This window comes from Pelobates fuscus, chromosome 11 (genome assembly GCF_036172605.1).
Source record: "Pelobates fuscus isolate aPelFus1 chromosome 11, aPelFus1.pri, whole genome shotgun sequence".
Classification (NCBI taxonomy): domain Eukaryota; kingdom Metazoa; phylum Chordata; class Amphibia; order Anura; family Pelobatidae; genus Pelobates; species Pelobates fuscus.
Window position 1 is genome coordinate 23,517,466 of NC_086327.1, and position 25,250 is coordinate 23,542,715.

The 25,250-nt window shown below is 38.3% G+C and overlaps 1 protein-coding gene across 1 annotated transcript in view; it reads right to left on the bottom strand.

Annotated features, from left to right (window-relative positions):
• ATP1A3 (ATPase Na+/K+ transporting subunit alpha 3) overlaps positions 1-11,666 on the bottom strand; it is a 57,193-nt gene extending 45,527 nt beyond the window's left edge. Inside the window, exon 1 of the mRNA XM_063436257.1 lies at positions 11,428-11,666. Coding sequence (XP_063292327.1) covers positions 11,428-11,433 — 6 coding nt within the window. The 5' untranslated portion in view covers positions 11,434-11,666. The remainder of the gene's footprint in view (positions 1-11,427) is intronic.
• Between the last annotated feature and the right edge of the window lie 13,584 nt (positions 11,667-25,250).

The window sequence follows — 25,250 nt, forward strand, 5'->3', positions numbered from 1 at the left end:
GAGAATTTCCTAAAATCTGATCATTCTATCAACCAGATTCCCAAATGTAATCACCTTCCTAGCACAAAACATATTGATCTTCTATAGACTACCCTCTAAATAGAAGAAAACTTACACCTAAATGTAAAAACAGATTCAATGAGAATCAAACTTCAAATACATGGAAATAACCCTATCACCCAAACCCTATTTCCTGTATCCACACTTTGACCTTCGAAGTCAAGTAATACTGAACAGAAACTCCACCACCTGAAATGCATCTAATCTCTCCAGAAATAAATACCACCTAGTTGCCAGGAAAGTCATTGTCCATTTGTGGACTACAGCCAGAGAACAAAATGGTAATCTTATAATTACATGCTGTTTTCTCTGTATTATGCCTCACACCACAAAGAATTGTCTCTTAAAATACCTAGCATTTATATTGCAATAAACAATTTCACTTTGCTTGAAATACAACCAACCTGCAATCTATGTGCCAATCAAGATAATATCTCCATAGTAATGACATTAAACCATGCGCTAAGCATAAACATTTAACAAAAAAAATCAAACCACAAAAACATTTGATTTTGTCTATACCAAACACTGACATGATTGGTTACACCCAACAAATATTATCTCTCAAATATCCAACACTTGCCTAAACCCAGAAACTCAAAACTCTAGCAATATGAAGCAAGCCCCGTGGTCCAACAATACCGGACCTCACTGACATCAAGCAAAAATCTGAACAAATACACCCCCTAATAAATGATCACCCCCATCAACAAGTACTGGCCATTATCTCATGTATGCATAATATATCATATCCACAATACCATTGTCTGACCCAAAGCCCTGTACTCACAACATATTATATTCCCAATATACCATGCCCTGACCAGAGCCAATGTGCCAAAAGCATATTTTATTACCATTATCATCAGATTCTGAATTTATGGCAAATTAGTGTGCTATCTTTATGACCAAACCACTACCCAACTTCTTTTTTTCCCTGTGGACACTAGGACATCCTGTACAAGGGATAAAATCACTCTCACCATCCCTATGTGCTTTTCTACCTCCCCCTCTCTCTTTACATAGGGGTCTGGTGTGTAATTCAGGTTATAAGCATGTGATATTTACCATACCAAACAATCAAGAGACATGATTTTGGTCACAATGAAGACTTTCGTCCTCATTTCCAGGGTGACTGAAATCTTCCCTTCTTGTTTTTGATGTAATAACTATTATGTCCATGGATTGTGTTGGTACATATTAAAATCTGACACTGAGATGGACCTGAATCATGGGATCATCATGAAATTATATTCACAACACATATGACAGACATTATTGAATACCCATGTTTATAACACAATCCTACAGTAACAACCCCACAAAGGTTTCCCAGAAACTAACTTGACTCAACGAAGTATCAACATGTTACTTAAACCATCACAGATTTCCCAAACCCTTGTACAAGCCTCCACTACACTCAACGCATATTTAAACAATAAACTACTAACATATACAATGAATGAAGCAATATGTAGGGCTTCCACCAATGCATATTCAAGCAGTATTCATTGCAAAGTCATCTGTGTAACACTAACTAATGTACTAATTATGAAAGCCATAACTCAATCCCTAACATCAATTAGTTTCCTAACCCCCAGCACGTATATTACAACCTACAACATTCATTCCAATCCCAATGCACACCACAGACTTAATCAATGCTGAACTTTCTTATTAACATTTTATTATCTTAAGGATCCACAGCTCGTAACCCAAATATTAATATAACTGATACATCGTACAAGCCTACTGGGACAAAAATAAACACCTTCAACAGATCCCAAATTTCACGGTATTCTGTAAACTGGGGATTGTTCATAAATGACTGAGGAGTTGCAATTTTTATGGGCTGTAATAGCTGAACCGGACATATTCTCTATTTTCCCAGTTTGGTTACTCTGGCCAGTTGTGTGCAATTCCCTTTACAAATACTAAAAATTTACAGATTAATGAATAACACAGCATGAACATCTGTGCAAATCTCCATTGTTGAATTATCTAGTGAATATTAAGAATAAGAATTGCAGATCTCCCAACAAACTTTCACTTATCACAAACTCTCAAAGTTCATTATATTTCTAACAACTGTAGCGTGGACAAGATTAAAAAACGTTGGCCAACATAGAGTAATTTCACTTTTAGACAATTGTTCGGAGACACAAATAAATGAAGGAGATTCACTGTATTTGTTTTATTTATTTATCTGTTTGTTTTATGGATCTTCATAAGTCCTGCATATTTAATATACATGCTGTACCGTGATCAGAGGCTTCTACTAAACAACTCTAAAACCTTACCAGTTAATGTGCTGTTAAGACACAATGTTAAGACATACTGTTTTGAGGCAATGCAATGGGCTCCTTATTGAGCTACTGAGTTGTTTAATAATATAGATTACTAAATATAGATTATGCAAGACATCACTGATACACGAATCCTAGCAGCACAGGAACAGGCACTTAGCACCAAATCAATAGGAGCATTGGTCTACCACTCCAGATTGGACCCTAGGTGCAGACTGTGGAAAGAAGCCTCAGAGACAATTCAGCACATAGTTGGTGGGTGCAAGATGGTAGTAGTGACAGCATACACTGAGAGGCACAACAAGTTGTATAGCCTCACACTGCTGCTAACACATGGACACCTACGGCATCACAACAATTTTGGACCTGGGGGATCATTTGGGCGCACTGGATTAAGGGGACTTTTTTGCAGCTTACACCCCCACATATTTCCAAGAGCATATTAAGTTTTATAGTGGCCACTGAATACTAAATTGATACATTTGTATTTACAAAATTTTGATTTTTATTATAGATATGTGTTTTAGTTAGTAAATTATAATAAATTGTGATAAGCTATAACGGGCATTTTGCATAGTTGTTGAATTGTTTTAAGTGCCCACTCAGTTGAGTATATTTAGCTTTTGGAACCGAGTACTGAAACATCTGCACAGAATATGGGCTGGACCTGCCTAAGTCTGGATGGGAGGTGCCACACAGGTTAGTTGAGAATTCCTATCCATAGAGAGAGAAGCAAATACTGGCCAACCAATCCAAAATCATGGTGGTAGACAAGGAACGGAAGTCTGCAGTGGTGGTAGATGTGTTCATAACCAGTGACCATAACATCAAGAAGAAGGAACTTGAGTTGGTAGACAAATACCAGGGACCGAAAGAACAGCTAGAAAGGATGTGACAAATGATGGCAGCAGTCCCAGTTATGATAGCAGCACTCAGGGCTGTGACTCCCAAGTTGGGGAAGTGGATTCAGCAGATTCCAGGTGGATATCTAAGATCACTGTCCAGAGTGAAGTTCTAGTAACAGCTAGTATACTGCACAGAACCCTCAAACTTCCAGGTCTTTGTAAAAGGACACGAGAAAGAGGACTAAACAAAGATACTACCTGTTGGGGTGAGAAAGTCAAATATATATATATATATATATATATACGCACACACACACACACACACACACACACACACACACACATACATAAGCCTATTCATCATCTATCAATCTATCTATTTCTCTCTTTCTTTGTGAACCTGGGGAATAGATGTCAGCGGGACGCACAAGGTGAAGAAGGTAGGCCAGCAGAGGCATTGTTATGCTCTGGGCAATGTTCTGCTGAGAAACCTTGGTTAGGTCCTGGCATTTATGTGGACATTACTTTGACACATACCACCTACCTAGAGATGGTAAAGATTGTGCCAGACTAAGTAGACCCATTCATGGCAATGATGTTTACTGGTCTCTTTCAGCAGGATAATGTGCCCTGCTACACTGTAAAAATGTTCAGGAATGGTGTGAGCAACATGACAAAGAATTCAAGGTGCAGCCTTGGCCTTCAAATTACCCTGATCTCAACCTTTTTGAGCATCTGTTGGGTGTGCTGGAACAACAAATATGATCCATTGAGATCCCACCTCGCAACTCGCGGGACTCAAAGGATCTGCTGCGAATGTCTTTGTGTCATATACCACAGGACATGTTCAGAAGTCTTGTGGATTATATACCTCAAGCGGCAGCTGTTTCGGCAGCATGAGGGTGATCTACACAATGTCAGGCAGATGGTTTTAATGTTGTGGCTGATCAGTGTGTAATCCTCCTATAACTCCATATAACCTTCCCCTGTAAGCCCTCTTTACTCCATATAATTCTCCCTATAACTCCTCCTATTACTCCAAATAACCCTCCCTATAACGCCTCCTGTAACTGCACATAACCTCTTCATAGAACTTTCTATTGATACCTTCTTTATACCTAAACCGATATATTGAGACAACGTATGATTCTTCATAAAATACACGAATCACCTGTTCTTTCCCAGAACACTTCCTGATCTCTTACTACCAAGAGAAATTCTGGACCAGCTACAAATTCCTCTGCTTACTGATTCATGTAGAAACTGATAATAGACCTTCGATACATAACAAATCAACCTCTTGATAAAAATGCACAAGACATTCTATAAAACAGAATTTCATGAGTGACAAGTTAGATCCCCTGATGTTGTAGAACTGCAGTAACCATGATGGTATTACAGCCTTTAGTAAAGCATCATGGGAGTTGGAGTTTTAAAACATCTGGAGTTCTACCTTTTTGGAACCCCTAAAGTAGATGATCAGTTATAGACAAAGTATTACATAAGCTTTTTGAAAACTAGTTTTCTTCGTAAAAACAACAATTGTGGAGAATTTACAATGGAAATGCAAATTTACGCTCAAATAGGCCCTTAATTATAGGCCATGATTTGATTATTCTTAAAACTGTGGATAATAGGGAGCCGACAAGGGAATTTCAAAGTTACACCAATATTAAGGAATTTGAAAAAAATCTTCAATCAGCCTATTATTCCAGTTTGGTTATTCTGGAAATTCTTGGTTTTGTGAAACATCATTCCTTGAGAAAAATTGCTGTCAGGGAGTAAAGATTGGCATTAGGGAATTCCAAATGATTTGAAAGTGAACTTCTAATTTGAAGTCACTATAGCTAAATTTGAAAAGATCTGCCAAACAGCTATATTCTCAGGCCTGCTACGATACAAATGAATTCACTTTGACATCACTTGAAATTTCAGACCATTCACACTTTAATGCATAACTGTCTGAGTTGGATCATTTTTTAATTTGACACATTTTGTGAGCTCTGTAAGCATATAAGTACATTCTGTAGAAGAAACATTTACATTTGCATTATTGTCCTTCAATGTCCTTATTCCATATCACTAAATGTTAAAGGGACACTATAGTCACCTGAACAACTTTAGCTTAATGAAGCAGTTTTGGTGTATAGAACATGCCCCTGCAGCCTCACTGCTCAATCCTCTGCCATTTAGGACTTAAATCCCTTTGTTTATGAACCCTAGTCACACCTCCCTGCATGTGACTTGCACAGCCTTCCATAAACACTTCCTGTAAAGAGAGCCCTATTTAGGCTTTCTTTATTGCAAGTTCTGTTTAATTAAGATTTTCTTATCCCCTGCTATGTTAATAGCTTGCTAGACCCTGCAAGAGCCTCCTGTATGTGATTAAAGTTCAATTTAGAGGTTGAGATACAATTATTTAAGGTAAATTACATCTGTTTGAAAGTGAAACCAGTTTTTTTTTTCATGCAGGCTCTGTCAATCATAGCCAGGGGAGGTGTGGCTAGGGCTGCATAAACAGAAACAAAGTGATTTAACTCCTAAATGACAGTGAATTGAGCAGTGAAATACACTAAAACTGATTATTTAACTAAAGTAATTTAGGTGACTATAGTGTTCCTTTAAGAGTACCTCCGTATGTATTATATTTTACATGCATGATACGGTTTACATGCATGTTTAACTCATTGCTTTCTGACTGTTCTTGTAGTATATATATATATATATATATATATATCTACATCTGTGATTTAGTTTGCATTATGGAATTATAGACTGCAGAGCTAAAGATATAAAGAGCTGAGCATATATGCCATTGCCACCTGCATATATATATATATATATATATCTTGATAAAGGTCGGTTTGTCGGCCGAAACGTTGATCTTTTTTATGCGATTGTGAATACATCTTTTTTTTCATTTCTTAAAACGATTGAGTGCTTTCATATGAGATATATATGAGATAAAGAGGATGCACTAAATTCACTAAAATCAACAATACTGGGAATTCAAAGTGAATTTCAAAACTTAGGCCAAAAAAAAGCTGAATTAGGAAAAGTCGGTTATGTTTTCAACTTGGGTTATTTTGGCCTTAAGTTTGAATTACGTTTTGAAGTCACAAAAATGCTCACCTTAGGAAATGAGCCTAATAATAATGAAATGTGTATTGTGTGCAAATAATGCTATGAAGGGGTTTTGGGCACATCAAGATGTTTTCGAAATACATCCAGATTCAATTCATGATTAGTGGGGGTTACACTGATACTACTGAATCAGTAGGCGCTATATAAATGGCAATAATAATAATAATAATAATAATAATCCGTTATTTCGGGTGCCAATAATAATTTGGTGCAGCAGAGGTATAAAAGGTGGCAGCTACCACTCAGAAGTGTAACTCCCACTAATCCCAAGCAGGTAAGTGCATGTATGTCATGGATCTGCCTGAGCTTAGGCCCCTACCTCTCTATAATGTATGGTGGTGAACTGTGCATTACATACAGAACACTAAACACTATAGTATTCTAAACCGTGCCCTGCTGTTACAACAACAGGCAGATCACAATATGTGTGTGTGTGTGTGTGTTTATACATTTTGATATGCTAAAACTAACTGATCTATTAATTATTATTGTCAATTTTTATAGCTCCAACTTATTCTGCAGTGCATTCAATATAATAAAAGGGGGAAATGTAACAATAAATTAGGCAATTACAAAATGTTACAGGAGCAATAGGTTGATTATGACACCGCAATTTAAATCCTTTTTGTATCCATATTGCATGTATCAATAATTAGTAAGAAGTAAAATATATAGACAGTTCTTATTTGAAAGTCACCCTTGACAGATGGTTCATGAGAATGTTAATGCAAGAGTTACCCAAATTTATTTATCCATCTCCCACAATTTACTACTCTAGACACCATGCATGAATGGACTAACGAAGAAAAGACATCTTTATTGATCACATGTATTGAGAATCCAAGATGGCTGCTGCCAGATCTCGTGATACTTTTTTTTTTTTTTAAACACAATGCATTGTGGTCCATGACTTTGGGAAGGTGAACAGTGATTTAAAGTCTGGGATAACGATACCATCCATCTTTCTTTATGTCTCTTTACAGCAGCTGCAATTCTTCAGCCATTGGCAGAGCTGTTAATTTATGTCCTGTGCCTGCTATATAATGTGTAATAATGGCTATTGTCTTGTGGTCTGTTTATCTCTCTCTATTAGAATTGCACTGTACTTCTGCTCAGTGAGGCCTGCCCAAGCCATAAGGATTTTTGACATCTGACAGTTAAACAAAAATGATATTGCCTTGCATCAAGGACTTTGTTGCATCTGTTCAATAAATGTGATGGTTTAATAAACACATGAGCAAATCAAAAGCTGTCAACGATATTAGATTTTGGATTACAACAGCTGCTTATTAGCAATTCTGGATTACAACCCCTCTCACTCTCAGCCACTAGGCTCGTTAGAGGACCTGGGACGCCCTAATTTCAGAACACCAGCCCGCAAACACACAAATCGTTAACAAACGTGAGCTTTGGCTGTTGTATATGAGATATCACATTCACAAAGCTCATTAAATCAATTGTATGAAACAAAATCAATGAGGTTTTGTATTCACTAAATACAGAACTGAAGTGAATTGATAGCCAAATGGCAACAATGGTTGATATAAAAAAAAAAAAAAAAAAGGCTCAGTTTGACAATTTTAGCCTTAATTCTGCACTCCATTATCATTTTCTGATAGTGAATAACACTCTATAAATAAGCTTGAGTGGTGGGCATGAGGCACCAGTTAGATCCTTTTTCCACATTACATCATATGAATGTTAGCTCTCGGTTCCAAACAATGGATAAAAAGGTTAACTCAGACCTGTAAATTTGCAATAAATGCATCAAGACTGTAGCTTTAAAACTACTCTCATTCAGAGAGCTGATTACATAATGTGAACAGTTGGCAACGTTCGTTGGGTGGGGTATTTGTCTTTTATATCCCTACATTGCATCAGTATCAGTTCCAGCACCAAGTGTGTTAATACCAAAGTCCCTCCTGATACAAGTCCTACAGAGACTCAGTATGAGCAGCCATCTTGGGATCCACTCAAAGACATTCATTCCCTTCATTCATCCATTTTCCTCTCTAAATCTTTCTCTTTAAAAAAAAACAAAAAAAAAATCTTTTTAAAGATTTATATAAACGTCTCTCTCCCACACTCTCCGCTATGCGATCCTTTTTACATCAAACATTAATTATCCTTCTCTTTCAGTCTCTCTAAACCTCTCCCTTTTATTCATTTCAGCCTCCATTTTGTCTCCTAATTTTCCTTCCTAATTTACTGTCTTTTCCATATCATTTTCACACACATTTCATTTGTAATTTTCCACGAGCCTCATATATGCATCCTTTCTAGCCATCTCGTCCTTATTTATCATTTAATTTAATGAGATTGCCATGCACAGCTTATCGCCTGTGTCTCCTCGTCCTTCCCTTCTCTGTCTATATTTCACTTACATCCACCTTTCTCTACATCTTACTGCCTAATCTCCATTACTAATATATTATTTTTTATTTTAAATCAGTCTTTTTCAATCATCTAGCTTTTTCATGCCAGGTTTTCAGAACTGTATTACCCATGATGCTTAGACAATCTTTAAGATTGTCAGGCATCATGGGACATGTAGTCCAGAGTCATTCAGAAAGCCAAGGTTACCTATCACTGTCTCATACCCCTTCCATCAGCAATTCCCTGTCTCTTTCCTTTCCCAATTTTTTTCCGCCCCCTCCCTTATTAACCCATCCCATCACTCCAAGGCCTTTATTAACCTACCCTATTTATCTCTCATCTCTTTTTAACTTTCTCTTTTATCAAGGTTACATCTGATATCTTTGATCTTTTGCCACATGCAAAATACAGAATTGAATCAAACCCCTCCTTTATGCTAGCATGGAGATTATCCACAGTGAGATCCCTGCCATATGTCACTCCGTCCCCCTACCCCCTCCTCTACATCCCCAGCACTCTCTCCTGGGTTAGAGGCTTTTTTAACATGCGCCTGTTAATGCCTTACATAAATGCAAAGACACCCATATACTTGATTTGTCGGTCATTAAAGATTGTGCTTGCCCTTAAATCCATGTATTATTCTAAATATGGTGGATTATGCTTAGAGGAGTACATATTTGCACATATAGTGCACACATGTGAGATAGTATTATATTTTAGTTAATGTGTCTGTAAATTAATGTGTGTGAGCAAGGGGTTGTAGCTGAGTGAATGTGTGTCTGTGAGTGAGTGAGTGAGGGGCGTGCACTACATGAGTATGAGTGGGCACACACTATGACCTTGAGAAATGACATTATGGACTCCTGAGCCTTTAATGCATTCAATGCAGTCTCTCTGAGCAACTGCCAACTACTGGTGGTTCTATACAATGTATGTTCATGCCCTTGAGAACCAAAGCACTTTATTAAACAGTTTAATAAAATAGCTGTCTTGATGCATCAATTTCTCCATTAGTGAAAAGCAGAGCCTGGTTAGCAAGCTTCTTTACCGTCCGTTGCAGACAACCAGCAAAGTAGGGGTTAACTGACCAATGCTCTGCAGATCTCTCCAACAGTTAGTGATTCCAGCAAATTGTTTAATCATTTTGCATTTTTGTATATTTCATTTCTCTATCTTCTCATTAGAATTTTTCAATTGCCCAGTTTTGAACCTTTACTCCACTGGGAGACACCGGTTTTTACTTGCGTTACAAACAGTACTTTGTAAAAAGAAGTATGATATATCAAAAGCTATATCTAATAATAAGAGAAATTGATGAATTCCTTAATTACAGTAATTTTATTCATCTGCTATAGTACAGACAGAAAAAGCAATTCTCTGCATACAGTTCTAGCAGCAATGGGACTGTTTGCTCCAATATGAAAACCCTGGAGAATTAATTATAGCATTAACCCTTGCATGCACAACAGGGATGAAGCAACAAGAAAATGGTCTATGCTTGCCGGATGCATTGCTGCTCTGCAGATTCCCACTGCAGCAAACCACTCTCTGACCTTGAGGTGCCCTTCTCACAGTGCAGCCTCATTTAAAAAAAAAAAATGTGATTTACCTCCATATATATTCCTGTCTGCCAGGTTACACTTGGTGCCTTTTGCTATGTTTAACCTATTCAATGCCAGAGAGAGCAATTAACATGCCGGGTGTGACTGGTTAGGGAACAGATTGCACTAGTTCTCTTTTAACTTATCTCTCTTGATCCATTACCGGCTTTTGAGTCATCACATGTCTCTGCCTGCCCCTCTCTCTTTCACCCTCCTAATCTCTACATCTCCACAATTGTCATCATGTCTCCTTTTCCATTCTGCTCTCTCTCTCTGGATTTTTTCTCTCTTTCTCTCTCTCTCTCTCTCTCTCTCTCTCTCTCTCTCTCTCGTTCTCCTCCTTTCTCTGTGTGTGACTCTCTCAAGAATACATGATCTCATCCCATTTCTGTATTTCCTTTCCAGCCCTCCCTTTGCCTTGTATGGTGACAGACAGACGGAAAGACACCGCAATGCGCAGCGCACAACTATTATCCACAAGCAAAGTCACCCTGGGAGTTTTAACCCCTTCTCTCCCAAGCAAGACTGCGGAACAATGGGTTTCTGGTGCATCCCTTAGAGGCAGAGAGATCTACACATATAAATGTATCATGCCAGGGAAGGACACTGAACACATGATCAATAGAACACTGAGAGACAGACATTCTAATCTAGAACAAACATTCTACATTCCACTCCAGGAACATCCCTTCCTACAGTCAATGGAGTCAATGCAGTACCATGAACATGCACACAGCAATCAGTGTGTACAGAAAGTCAATTCACTACCATGGACAGGTGCACAGCATCAATCAATGAATTGAGTCAATTCAGCACCATGGACAGGTACACAGCATTAATCAGCGAGTATATGGTGTGTGCAGCTTTTCAGCACCAGGGATAGCCATGGGGTATTAAACACACAGAGCATGGGGGGAGGGGGGAATTCAGCATTGAGGGGATGTACAGAGCAGTGAACAGGCTGGGATTAGCCCCTGTCCTGGTCTATGGACATCGCCCATGCTGCAGATAAGACTGATTGGGAATGATGGCCTCCCACACATTTAAACAGGGATTTTTAAAAATGAAAATGTGACCCTCAGGATCTATACTCACCCCCATGTCTTGTTCTCAGGCAGGGAACAGATGTGACCTGAATCCTCCGCAGGGAAAGGGGTGACAGAGACCTGAGCCCAAGAGACGTGGTAAGGAGAAAGAAAGAGAGGCAGAAAAAAATAAAGAGGGGAAAAGAGAGAGAAAAGAGAGGAGGAGAGGTAGAGGCAGCTGATGATGAACAGGACTCAGCTCTGTGCTCAGGGAGGCTGCTGCTCTCTCACATCCCTCCCGCTCCCTCTCTCTCTCCCCCCTCTCACACAGTTGGTTCCTCACATGCTGCAGTCACATAGACCACACCTTTAGGTGCCTCCAAGCCAATCAGCGCTGGGTATCCGTCCCCCCCTCCCCTCACTTCCCACTCAGATGCTCCCTCCCCTTTTATTGCAGCTGTTACCTTCTTGAAGGTGAGTGTAAGTGCAGGGAGTGTGGGGGTAAGTGTGAGAGTCTGTGGGCAAATGAGTGTCTGCATCTACAAGTGTCAGAAGGTGTTTGCAGGAGTAAGACTGTGTGGCAGTAATAATTAAATCCAATGAGTCTGAGCAGATACCTGCTCACTGTGACAGAGGCTGAGAGAGTGGGGGCTCCTGTGTGTCTTGTATGTGAGTACAGGTGTGACTGTGTGTGTGGGGGAGAGAGAGAGCAATGAATGGGTTGGTGTGGGTGTAATTGTGCTGATGTGAAAGGACATCTAATATGTAGCTATCATTCTGTATTACTCCTATTTATGTATTAATCTGTTAATGTGTGTGTGTGTGTGTGTGTGTGTGTGTGTGTCTTTAACACTTTCCCCTTATTCTTGCACAGAATAGTATAAAGTCTGATAATTGCTGTGTCACCCTTGTACATAGCTGTGCGTATATGTGTGCAATTTTTATGAGCAAAACAGACAAGGTAAGAGAAAAAAAAACAAAAAACAGCAAAACGTTTCAGTAAAACAGCACAGGGGTCCATATATTTTGTACATTTCATTTTAACTGGTTTTCTATACATCTTTCACTCGCAGGTCTAAAAACAGCATATACATAATTATACATTGAAAGCCATGTTTCAGTGTTTGCAGATGACACAAAACTCAGTAAAGTAATACAATGTGAGCAGGTTATTACTTTGCTGCAGAGGGATTTAGATTGATTGGGTGACTGGGCACTAAAATGGCAGATGAAATTTAATGTAGAGAATTGCAAAGTTATGCACTTCGGGGTCAAGAATGCAACTTACACCCTAAATGGTAGTGAATTAGGGATAACCACACACGAGAAGGATTTGGGAATTGTTATAGACAACAAATTAGGCAGCAATATGCAATGTCAGTCTACAGTTGCTAAGGCCAGTAAGGTTTTGTCATGTATAAATAGGGGCATAAATTATCAGGATGAAAATATAATTTTGCCTCTTTATAAGTCGCTGGTAAGACCACATATTGAATATGCTGTGCAATTTTAGGCTCCTGTTCTAAAGAAAGATATCATGGCACTAGAAAAAGTGCAGAGACGAGCTGCAAAATTGATAAAAAGGAATGGAGCATTTTAGTTACGAAGAAAGGTTAAAAAATGTAAATCTCATTAGTTTGGAAAAACGGCGCCTGAGAGGGGATATGATAACATTATACAAATATATTCGGGGCCAGTACAAACCATTATCTGGAAATCTATTCATAAACAGGGCTATACATAGGAGACAAGGTCATGCATTTAGGCTGGAAGAAAGGAGATTTCATCTAAGGCAAAGAAAAGGTTTTTTTTACAGTAAGAGCAATAAGGATATGGAATTCTCTGCCTGAAGAGGTGGTTTTATCAGAGTCCATACAGATGTTTAAACAGCAATTGGATAAATACTTGTAAAAACATACCATACCGGGATATAATTTCTAATTAGTGGGGTAATAGCTGCTTGATCCAAGGAGACATCCTACTGCTATTTTTGGGTCAAGAAGGAATTTTTTCCTAGTTTGTTGCAAAATTGGAAGCGCTTCAGACTAGGTTTTTTGCCTTCTTTTGGATCAACAGCAAAAGCATATGTGAGGAAGGCTGAACTTGATGGACGCAAGTCTCTTTTCAGCTATGTAACTATGTAACTATGTAACCTATGAATTCTACAACTATACAACCAGTGTATGTGTACACGTAACAGAGAACCTTATATTGTGGGAGAATAATGCCTTCCAGGGCTTCTAGAGGCATCTTGGTAAACCACAAGATCAAAGGGTTTAAAGGGTTAAATTTCAAAGAACCCTTATATAGCATTAACCCTGATACGCTCTTTCCTGTTTTATATCTTTTATATTACATGATAAAAGTTAAGGTTAGTTTAAGGCAGTGTAGGAGTTAATTATTAGTTTTAGGGTCTCGTATGGGGTTAATATATGGCGTTTTGTAGAGGATAATGTGTATTGTAGGGGTTAATGTGTAGGGTTAGTACAGTGCTATCTGGTTATGTAAGGGTTAATGTGTTTAGTGTGTTCGGGTATTGTAGGGGTTCATTTTTTTTATTTAGTGTGTTCAGGTGTAGTGTAGTGTGTTGGGGAAATGTAAGGGCTAATGTGTTTAGTGTGTTCGGGTAATGTAGGGGTTAATGTGTTGTTTGTGTTCAGGTAATGTTAGGGTTAATGTGTTTAGTGTTCAGGTAATGTAAGGGTTAATGTGTTTGTGTTCGGGTAATGTAAGGGTTAATGTGTTGTTTAGTGTGTTCGGGTATTGTAAGGGTTAATGTGTTTAGTGTGTTCGGGTAATGTAAGGGTTAATGTGTTGTTTAGTGTGTTCGGGTAATGTAAGGGTTAATGTGTTTAGTGTGTTCGGGTAATGTAAGGGTTAATGTGTTTAGTGTGTTTGGGTAATGTAAGGGTTAATGTGTTGTTTAGTGTGTTCGGGTAATGTAAGGGTTAATGTGTTGTTTAGTGTGTTCGGGTAATGTAAGGGTTAATGTGTTTAGTGTGTTTGGGTAATGTAAGGGTTAATGTGTTTAGTGTGTTCGGGTAATGTAAGGGTTAATGTGTTTAGTGTGTTCGGCTAATGTAAGGGTTAATGTGTTTAGTGTGTTCGGCTAATGTAAGGGTTAATGGGTAGTGTAGTGTGTTAGGTTAGAGTATTTGGTAAATGTGAATATTACCGTAATTGCATACATGTCTCAGTACTGCCTGAGAAGAATGGGAGTTACAGTCCTGGGAGGCATCCTTTTCAGCTGCCCTTATTAAAATAGCATCAATACAGCCTTATTTCCACTAACACTGCGCAGATTAGGACATGTATCTCTCAGTCCACCCGAGATAAGGGTCCCACAGACTGCATGGTAATGACAAATTTGGGGGAGTTATGGGTGACGTCATCATCCATGCAGTAAGGGATTCTAAAACGCACATAATAATAATAATAATAATAATAATAATAATAATAATAATAATAATAATATTATATTATTATTTCATTGTAATAAAAACACATTGTGTATGTATAATATATATACAGTATATATATATATATATTACAAACACATAAATATTTATAAAGCACCTGCAAATGCTTACAGTATCAACGAACACAAATCCCCAAAATCAGTAAGCCAATCTGATTTTTTAAGAGCCTTCAAGAAAATGTGTTACACATTAAACGTATATATTGTAGTATGCTCAGAGTGTTAGGAGTAAGATGGGATATGCAATCCAGCAATAAGCACAGCACATACTGTTTTTTCTGTTCCTGCAGTTATTACATTATACATACATACCTACACTTTGGAAGAATCACATTAATAGAAAGTATAATATAGTCACTAAACAGCGAATGGTAGTGATTTGAAAACCAAAAAGCTAAAAAATAAATAACCTTAAACTAATTATAGCCAAGTTATGAATAAAGCCAAGGTGGAGATTTATTTCAAATTAACTACTTTAGTCTAAATTTTATCATTCACATTTTTATTGTCTACAAATTGCTGTTTAGTGAACCCCTATACACCCTGGGGAGAAGGGCTGGTTGGGTGTAACCACCTGCTTATTTTATTATTAGCCCCCACCCACTGCTTGAGGGTTGGATGCTGGGGGGGGGAGGGGGGACATAAGGTTCCCCTGGTATTATAAAATGAATAGCCCCACCTACCTCCTAAGGGTGGGGGCTGGGGAAAACATTTGGTCCACCTAGGTATTATTATATTATAACATGAATAGCCCTCAACTGCAACCAATTGGGTGGAGGCTGATCAGACACTAGGTTCCAACTGTTTAAAGAGTAGACCCACCCATAAAAATAATTGAGGGCAAGGGGGGAATTAGAAGACCCCCCCCCCCCCCATTTAGTTTTACTTAATAGCCCCAACATGCTGACCTGTCCACTCCATTGTTTCTTCAAAAGCCTCCACCCAATGCTAATCCCTTTGGACACAGTTAACTAGATCCCACCTCATTATTTTTCAGGCCCATCCACATGAAATGTGGCCTTTCTAGTGACTAGGCACAAAACACTGCCCAGTCTCCAGGTTTCAGTTACAATGAGCAGAAACTGGCCCCTCAATGTTTAGTAGATATGCTTCCACTCCTTGGATCTAGAAGTTATTATCCCACAAATTAAAAATTATATCCCTGAATATTATGTTTTTGCAGGTATTCATCCAGTTGCTGTTTAAACATACAGACTCTAATAAAACCACCTCTTCAGGCAGAGAATTCCACATCCATATTGTTCTTACTGTAAAAATCATTTCCTTTGTCTTTGACTAAATCTCCTTTCTTCCAGTCTAAATGTGTGACCTTGTGTCCTATGTATAGTCCTGTTTATGAATAAATTTCCAGACAATGACTTGTATCGGCCCTGCATGTATTTGTATAATGCTATCATATCCCCTCTGAGGTCCTGTTTTTCTAAATGAGAGATTTAAATTTGTTAACCTTTCATCACAACTAATATGTTCCTTTTACTAATTTTGCCACTGAACTTTTTCTCGTGCCATAATAACCTTTTTTAGAAAAAGTACTCAAAATTGCATTTCATATTCAAAGTGTGGTCTTACCGGTGATTTATAAAGAGGCAAAATTATATTTTCATCCATAGAATTAGCCCTTTTCATACATGACAATACCTTACTGGCCTTTGGAACTGCTGATTGACATTACACATTGTTGACCAGTTTGTTGTATGTAGCAATTCCCAAAACCTTCTCGAGTGTTATCCATAATTCACTAACATTTAGGGTGTAAGTTGTTTGTGCATTCTTTACCCCTAAGTGCATAACTTTCCATTCTTCTACATTAATTAGTGCATTGTACATATTCCAAATCTGATACCTTTTATGGGCTTTGGATGCGAAAGGACTGATTTTATACCCCCCTGAATGCCTCTGGCGAAATAATACAGATGCAGCTAAATAGATCAGAAATGGGTTAGGTAAATATGCGAATTGCTATTCCGGTCAGAATTTGGGCATTTTCATTGAATTGTGTCCATACTGACAACATCAGGACTATAGTGAATTACCCTCTTAATGTTTCTCTTCAAAGGATAATTATCAGGAAGTGAGAATACGAATCTAGTATGAAAATTATTATTTTTTCTGCAGGCAATGGTTACATCACCTGGAAGACATCTTAAAATAGTACTGTCATCCAGAAGTATAGGTGGAACCGCTTGAGTCATTGATAATCTGTAAAACAAGGGTATATGCAAAATAGCGTAGTATGTCTATACAATAACATAGAATGGGAGAAGTAAATAGTAGTTGCACTCACAATGTTGGAGTCATACCCTCATATGACTCTCTTTGTATGCTCCTTTGGACCATTCAAAGGTTGTCCAAACCTATATGCTGCCAGGATCCTGGTTGTCCTTCTTCACCTGTGCCTGGTGTCTTGAAATGAAGTAGCAGGAAACTCAGATATCTGCTCAAAGGTAGGTTTATTTCTTTAAAAAATGCTTAAAATAAATATGCTTTACCAGAATACAACTGGTTAAAGTGCAAAAGTAATATAAAATAAATCCAAAATTAAAGTCTTTAAAAAGTGTCCTTCAATAAGGTGTCCAAGTGTCCAAAACGCGTTTCGCCTCTCAATCAGGCTTCCTCAGTTGGATAAAGTTCACTTCAAATGTTTCCCTTTTTATGGGGTTCCCGCCGGACCCTCTCCGCCAATCAGACGTTTCCTTCCTGTAAATTGTTAACTTGGAACGCATCGTGCGTTCCAACCATTGTCAAAAATAACTTCCGGGACATATTGGGGTCGGGCGCACGTGCGTCTCACACGTCGGCGGCCATTTCCGCAATTCATCGAGATGGAACGCACGTGCATTCCAATCGAGGCTTGCTATACAGCATCTGCGTCCCACCTCGTTTAGACGCATGCGTGTTCCCGACCGGCCGACCAGCCAATAGGCTTACTACCCCCATGGAACGCACATGCGTTCCAAAATTTCTGCGGTCCGAAACCTCATAAATATAAAAAGGGGGGAGATGTATAAAATCAATAAATATAGAATCAAATGCAGATGAAATTACCCAGTGCTGCGATGCTGAGTTGCAATACCATAGATAAGATATATGTAGCAGGACTGTGCAACACAACAAGAAAATAACAAAGATGGAAATGTTAAACAATCTATAATAAGAACATATACAACATAAGACTTCTTAAATATATGGTGAAATGGGTACAGAATAAGTGGTATAAATAGTAAAATAGTACCTCCTAATTCTTGTTATCAAACTAAAAGGTGTGTATGTGAGGTGGATTAACTCATAAAGTGACATAGCTCGAAATCGTTATTTAAACCTTCCGGTATCATAGTGTTAAAGTTAAAGATAAATTTCATTTCTTTTTTCCCTATTTTATTGGAATAATCCCCTCCTCTCCAATCTTTTTTCACAGTGTTTCAAATCATTTTAAAAAAACACATGGACAGAATCCGGAAGGATTGTTCTTTTGTGCATTAAAACATGTGAAAAAAGATTGGAGAGGAGGGGATTATTCCAATAAAATAGGGAAAGAAGAAATTAAATTTATCTTTAACTTTAACACTATGATACCGGAAGGTTTAAATAACGATTTCGAGCTATGTCACTTTATGAGTTAATCCACCTCACATACACACCTTTTAGTTTGATAACAAGAATTAGGAGGTACTATTTTACTATTTATACCACTTATTCTGTACCCATTTCACCATATATTTAAGAAGTCTTATGTTGTATATGTTCTTATTATAGATTGTTTAACATTTCCATCTTTGTTATTTTCTTGTTGTGTTGCACAGTCCTGCTACATATATCTTATCTATGGTATTGCAACTCAGCATCGCAGCACTGGGTAATTTTATCTGCATTTGATTCTATATTTATTGATTTTATACATCTCCCCCCTTTTGATATTTATGAGGTTTCGGACCGCAGAAATTTTGGAACGCATGTGCGTTCCATGGGGGTAGTAAGCCTATTGGCTAGTCGGCCGGTCGGGAACACGCATGCGTCTAAACGAGGTGGGACACAGACGCTGTATAGCAAGCCTCGATTGGAACGCACGTGCGTTCCATCTCGATGAATTGCGGAAATGGCCGCCGACGTGTGAGACGCACGTGCGCCCGACCCCAATATGTCCCGGAAGTTATTTTTGACAATGGTTGGAACGCACGATGCGTTCCAAGTTAACAATTTACAGGAAGGAAACGTCTGATTGGCGGAGAGGGTCCGGCGGGAACCCCATAAAAATGGAAACATTTGAAGTGAACTTTATCCAACTGAGGAAGCCTGATTGAGAGGCGAAACGCGTTTTGGACACTTGGACACCTTATTGAAGGACACTTTTTAAAGACTTTAATTTTGGATTTATTTTATATTACTTTTGCACTTTAACCAGTTGTATTCTGGTAAAGCATATTTATTTTAAGCATTTTTTAAAGAAATAAACCTACCTTTGAGCAGATATCTGAGTTTCCTGCTACTTCATTTCAAGACACCAGGCACAGGTGAAGAAGGACAACCAGGATTCTGGCAGCATATAGGTTTGGACAACCTTTGAATGGTCCAAAGGAGCATACAAAGAGAGTCATATGAGGGTATGACTCCAACATTGTGAGTGCAACTACTATTTACTTCTCCCATTCTATGTTATTGTATAGACATACTACGCTATTTTGCATATACCCTTGTTTTACAGATTATCAAAGACTCAAGCGGTTCCACCTATTGTTTTGTATGTATACTATTGTTTTTATGGTGGTGTAGGGGATACCACATATTAGGTGTTTAGAGCTGCTTACTTGTTATCTTTCCCACGGAGTGTATCATTTTTCTTTTTAACTGTCATCCAGAAACTCCCACAAACAGACTACTATATTGAGGATTCCTGACTGTTGATGTCACTGGGTCACCCCTTGCATGAATGAAAAACAAGTGATAATTGTGATTGGCTAGCTATTACCATTTCCAGACTAGTGACATGCCAGGCTTGTCAAAATAACAAAGGCTACACCGAATCGTAGGCCTGAACAAGTTAAACACCTAGGACCAGTGAACTGGTCATACATTAGGCATGTAGTCAGGTAGTGGCGGTTGGTGTATTAGGAATAGGGGGTTCAAAGAATCCCCTGACCTAAGGATATTGGGGTCTGCACATTCCCTAGTTCTGTCAGTTGTGGCCCAGTGCGTTGGAGACCTCCCCATCCAAACATAAACTTGTTCTTTTTCTTCCAACACACAGAGAGTAAGGAAAGGAGTAGCAACATTTAGCTGGTGGAATACCCTTTGCTTCCCCACACATAAGTATATAGGACATGGGGGCTACTAAATGAAAGCCCTATATCAATCAGGGATTATGGGGGTCCATTTGTTGCGTCAATATGCAGTAGGAAACTGCATTATATTGTCTTCAAGAGTTCCTATAGAGTAACAGACAAACTCTTGTTATTTTAATTACGGTAGTCCAATCTAGGTCCCCTCTAGTTAAAGAATACCTGAGGACCCCAACAATAATTTCAATATTTTGTATTTGTTTTGTTTTTGTGCTGTTTCAGAGAACAGATCTTTCACACACTGTGCTGCAGTATAAAAAGGGTAATGTTAACTATTGCTAATTATTCTATGTTTGTATAATAAAGGTTTTAGGTTGTTTGTGTACCATGAAGTTCTGTTCATTACTTTACATTTTTTTCACTGAACTTTGGACCTCCTTGTGAGGCAATTAATCTCCCCCCAATGTTTCCTTTCTGGGTTTTTGTTTCCGGATGATATTTTTCTTTATCTGAATATAAACTGTCTCATAGTTGGAATAGAATCAGCAATAACTTAATTGTCTAATGTTTTGGGAGTTTCGCTAACTGTATTTATATTCACCAGAATATATCATGTAATTGCATGACATTGACAAACATTTATGCAGTTGTTATAGATGGCAATAATCAATTACTCCATATCACTCCATATCACCTGGATATCCACAATTTATTTATTTAATAAGCTTGAAAAGCATACCTGATAATATCTAATTATTAGAATTTACCAGAGATAGATAATTGCTGTGTAGTGTTTTAAGCAATGTTATACATTATTATTTGGATATAACATCGTCTATTGGTGCCCCAGTTTGCATGGTCCCAATTGATAGGGAGTAGTAGGTGAGTACCTAACTTAATCTTAATACATACAATTCTTTTTCCCATAACCTTCATGTCACTCACCACTCTCAGCAAAACATAGTACGTTATACAAATCATCTCACTATCATTAGAAATGTTGACGTTAATGAGATAATGTTGAATGGGTCACCTGTACTATTTACTGCCTATGTAATAACCCGGGCTTTATCACTGATTGTGGTTCCTCCTTGGTGATGGACTGTATCTATCCCATTCCCAAGCTTTCTTGAATTGTGTTGATTGTAAACTAGTCAGTAGACCTCTCCCACGTCTGCTGGAAAAATATTCCATGCATCTACAAATATTTCCTGATGTTACCTTTAAATTTCTCTGCCTCCATTTTAGGTTGCATTCCATCAATGTTATGTTTAACCCCTTAAGGACCAAACTTCTGGAATAAAAGGGAATCATGACATGCCACACATGTCATGTGTCCTTAAGGGGTTAAAGGGAAACCCTTTACTTGACTAATGAATAAATTATGTGCATAATGTATTAAAAAACAATATACGCAGGACCAGATCACCAATGTACGATTTTTACAGTCCAATATTAGTAACTACAATTAAATAGTGAGGGTTGCAGGAGTTCTGTGTATTCAAGTCTGGATTTCCTGTTTTCAGTATGAATCCCATCTATGCTCCCTTGCAATGCTCAGTGCATGGAAATGTGCCTTCTAGGATGGCACATGGGGATTAGACTTTATAATGCACTATATATCTATGATTTCTTGCTTCACATACCAAATAAATACTATACCAGGGCTGGGATTATACCTCCAGACTCTGTCTTTCCGGAGCAATGTGTGGCTCTATAATATGTGAATACAACATATTGGCTATATTTTCAGAATACTTATTTTGGTTGCCTGGGCATATTCCATCATATTATTTTTGTGTTTATTTTATTTTTGGGGCTCTGGGTTAGGGGTGGGGCTTTGGGTTAGGTGGATAATAAGAGTTATAAGGATTACAAAAAAAACAAACAAAAAAACAGCACCTTGAAAGCACGTACCCGTGTAAACCTAGGTCCCCCTTAATCCACATGTCTAACATCAATTCTCACTTACCCTAAATATAATTTAAACCTCTTGATATGTTTCCCTAAATGTAACCCTGAATCCTCTCGAGCCTACTGCATGGCTAGACCATTACACACCATGTCATTACTGCACGAGGTATTGTAATCCCTTGTAATGATGCTCATTAATATAAACACTTCTATAATTATCCCTTATATTTTCAATATGGTCAAAACTGGGAACGAGACTTTAAAAAAGGTTGCTATCAGTACCTGTGGCTGCTAACTGAACCACTTGTCCCATAAACCTCTGTTTTGCAAAAGAAAACCTCACAGACCAGAAAGGAAAATGTATGAATGGGGATCCTCTTCCTATTTGGAGAGGGGTCTACCTGCAGCTTCAAAAACATTACAAATAGCAATAGGGCAAAGAACAGTGACACATTGAAACTTGTATAATGGAAATGCTCATTTGTTACTTGTTAGATGTCCCCATGTATTTGAAAGTCTGATCTGAAGAGCACTTGCTCTTGAACTACAACTCCCACTATAAATGGCCAGCATTTATAAGAGTTAAAACGACCCCTAGAAATATCAATGTTTTTGAATATGTTCCTTGGAGTAGGGGCACCTGCTTTTCATGGCTAGTACATTTGAATTTCTGATTCACGTCTGATTCTACTGATAAAGTGTTAATAATTTGTAATTTCCAGGTAAATTTTCCACAATTTAAAATCCATAATTGTGGATAATGCCCTTTAGTCTTGAAATTGTGTTGCACCTTTTAAACACCATGTCACTGTTTGACATTATATTCTATGTATCATTACGTAGTTAAATTATATCATAGGAATGTACAAATGTAAAATTATAATTATGAAATATTCTGAAATATGAAATATTATGACTATTAGTTTTTTACTAAACTAAATATTGTAGAGAGCTCACCATGGCACTCCAAATTCTAGGCCAAACTAGCTTTTTATAATTTGGCAATCTATCTATATCTGATCTCTTTCTCTACACTGCCCCTGTTTTCTTTGCTCTTGCATGTATGTTCAAACACATAAAAACGATTCTCCTCCCACACAAGCGAGATTGATGTGACAGGCTGACAGACCTTGTAAGTGTGTCACAATGCGGAGGGAGGTGGTTGATTTCCTGGTGGGGGAGAACACTCGGGGAGGGGGGGTGGAGAGATAGGGATTCCCTCTTCTGCATGCCTTAAGCTGATTATATGCATCTTGTTTATAACAAATGGAATCTAAAACCTAGCCAACTGTATATGCTAAACTAGTGCTGAATGGACAGCTCCCAATAAAAAAAAAAATAAAAAAAATAAAAAAAATTTTAAAAGCACATCAAGCTTTCTCCAGACAGCTGCCTGTGTATTTATATGCTTATAATGGATCATGAGAGTGCTTTACTGGAGAATTCTTGAGTGCTATCTCATACAGAGGGAATGCAGAGTTACCCTACTGTAAGCTATCCAAATCCGCACTTCAGGCAGGGCGGTGAAGAATTAGCTCATTGATTGGAATTTGGAACTCTGTTGTTAGTTGTTTTTATGAGACATTCTGCGAGTGACCTTCAATTGTCCTACAGAATCCTAAAGAAGGAAGAGATTAAAGAGGCAGGAATGGACGGAGACAGATACGACACAGCAGAGAAAGAAAAGCCGCATAGAACAAGGAAAAAGAGAGAAGATAGACTAGAAGAATATGCAGCGAAAAAAGCGATGGCAGTAAGGAAGCGGAGAAATTAACAAGAAAGAGATAGTATTGTACAAGAGAGGGAACATTGAAAAGAGTGTAGATCAAAACCATTCCAATAACTACATTATCAGAGGGTTTAGTCAATGCTGGCACAGTGGATAGTGCCAACAGTCATCTTAAAGAGACACTGCCCAAATATTTAAAAAAATCACTGTTTAGTAGATATAACCAAAATAAAAAGCTGCATGCATTTAATTTAGCATTTTTTCATTGGGAGTATATTATAAAAACAGCTTGCAATAGCTGCAGATCTCTTGTCTGTAGACTTTGCAAGCCCTCCCCTTTTAACACCGCCCAGACTTTCTGTGGCTGTCCAATCCCAGACTTCCCAATGCAGCTCAATGAGAAGTCTTTGCAAGGCTGGTGCTCTGGGCTATTAATGCCTCTTGAGTGCATGAAGCATCTCAGCAAGCTGGAGTGCTCTAGGGTCCAAAGTTATTTAAGTATAAAACTTAGCATTTATTGGAAAAATTAAAAAAACAAAATGACACCTAACATGTTAATGAATGCCCAATTTGTTGACCAGAGTATTATTTAGTAATTTTTTCCTAAATTGTTTTTTCTTATATATATATATATATTCATTATTATATTTCTGCCCATCTCTTCATTTCACCATTAAGGCACCAATACTGATTACTGATGAATTGTGTCCACTCAGAAGTTAGAGTAGCTTTGGGACACGACACATTTGCAGCAATTACCACAATTAAAATTATTGCTAAGGTGTACTAGAAAAGTGTCAGTTTTTTTTTTAAATATGCACTTACAATCATACAATAGGCTTACAGCAAGCATGTCATACTTGCGGCCCATTGGTCTCATGCGGCCCACTATGAATATATTTGCGGCCCACCTACCATGGGGCTGCTTTCTGCTGTGGCTGCAACCAGCCGGAAGACAGGAAAGATATTTCCTGTCTGATTCTTGTCTTTTCTCCCATGGCCCATTGCATGCTCCCGTGGCTGCAAAAGTGCAGAGTGTCTGTCTGCAGAGCAGGCCAGTCACTCCACCTTCCCTCCTGCTTGCAGTGCCAGAGGAGCGTCCATCCTGGTTGAGCAGAGAAAAGGACTGGCTGGAGGATGGGCGGCTCATCTTAAGGTAGGGGAAGAGGGAACTGGAGGACCTTACTGTGAAGTTTGTTAAATTGGGGGGGGGGAGGGGCAGTGTATTAATTTTAGAGAGGGAGGAGACAGGGTATTAAATTGGGTGAGGCATTCGGCAGTGTATTAATTTGGGGGAGGGAAGGGGCCAGTGTATTAAATTGGGAGAGGGAGTAGGGCAATGTATTAGAGTGGTGGGAGGGGGGCAGTGTATAAGAGTGGTGAGTCAGAGGGGGAGGCAGTGTATTAGAGTGGCGGCAGTGTTTTAGAGTGGTGGGAGGGGGAGGCAGTGTATTTGAGTGATGGGAAGGGGGCAGTGT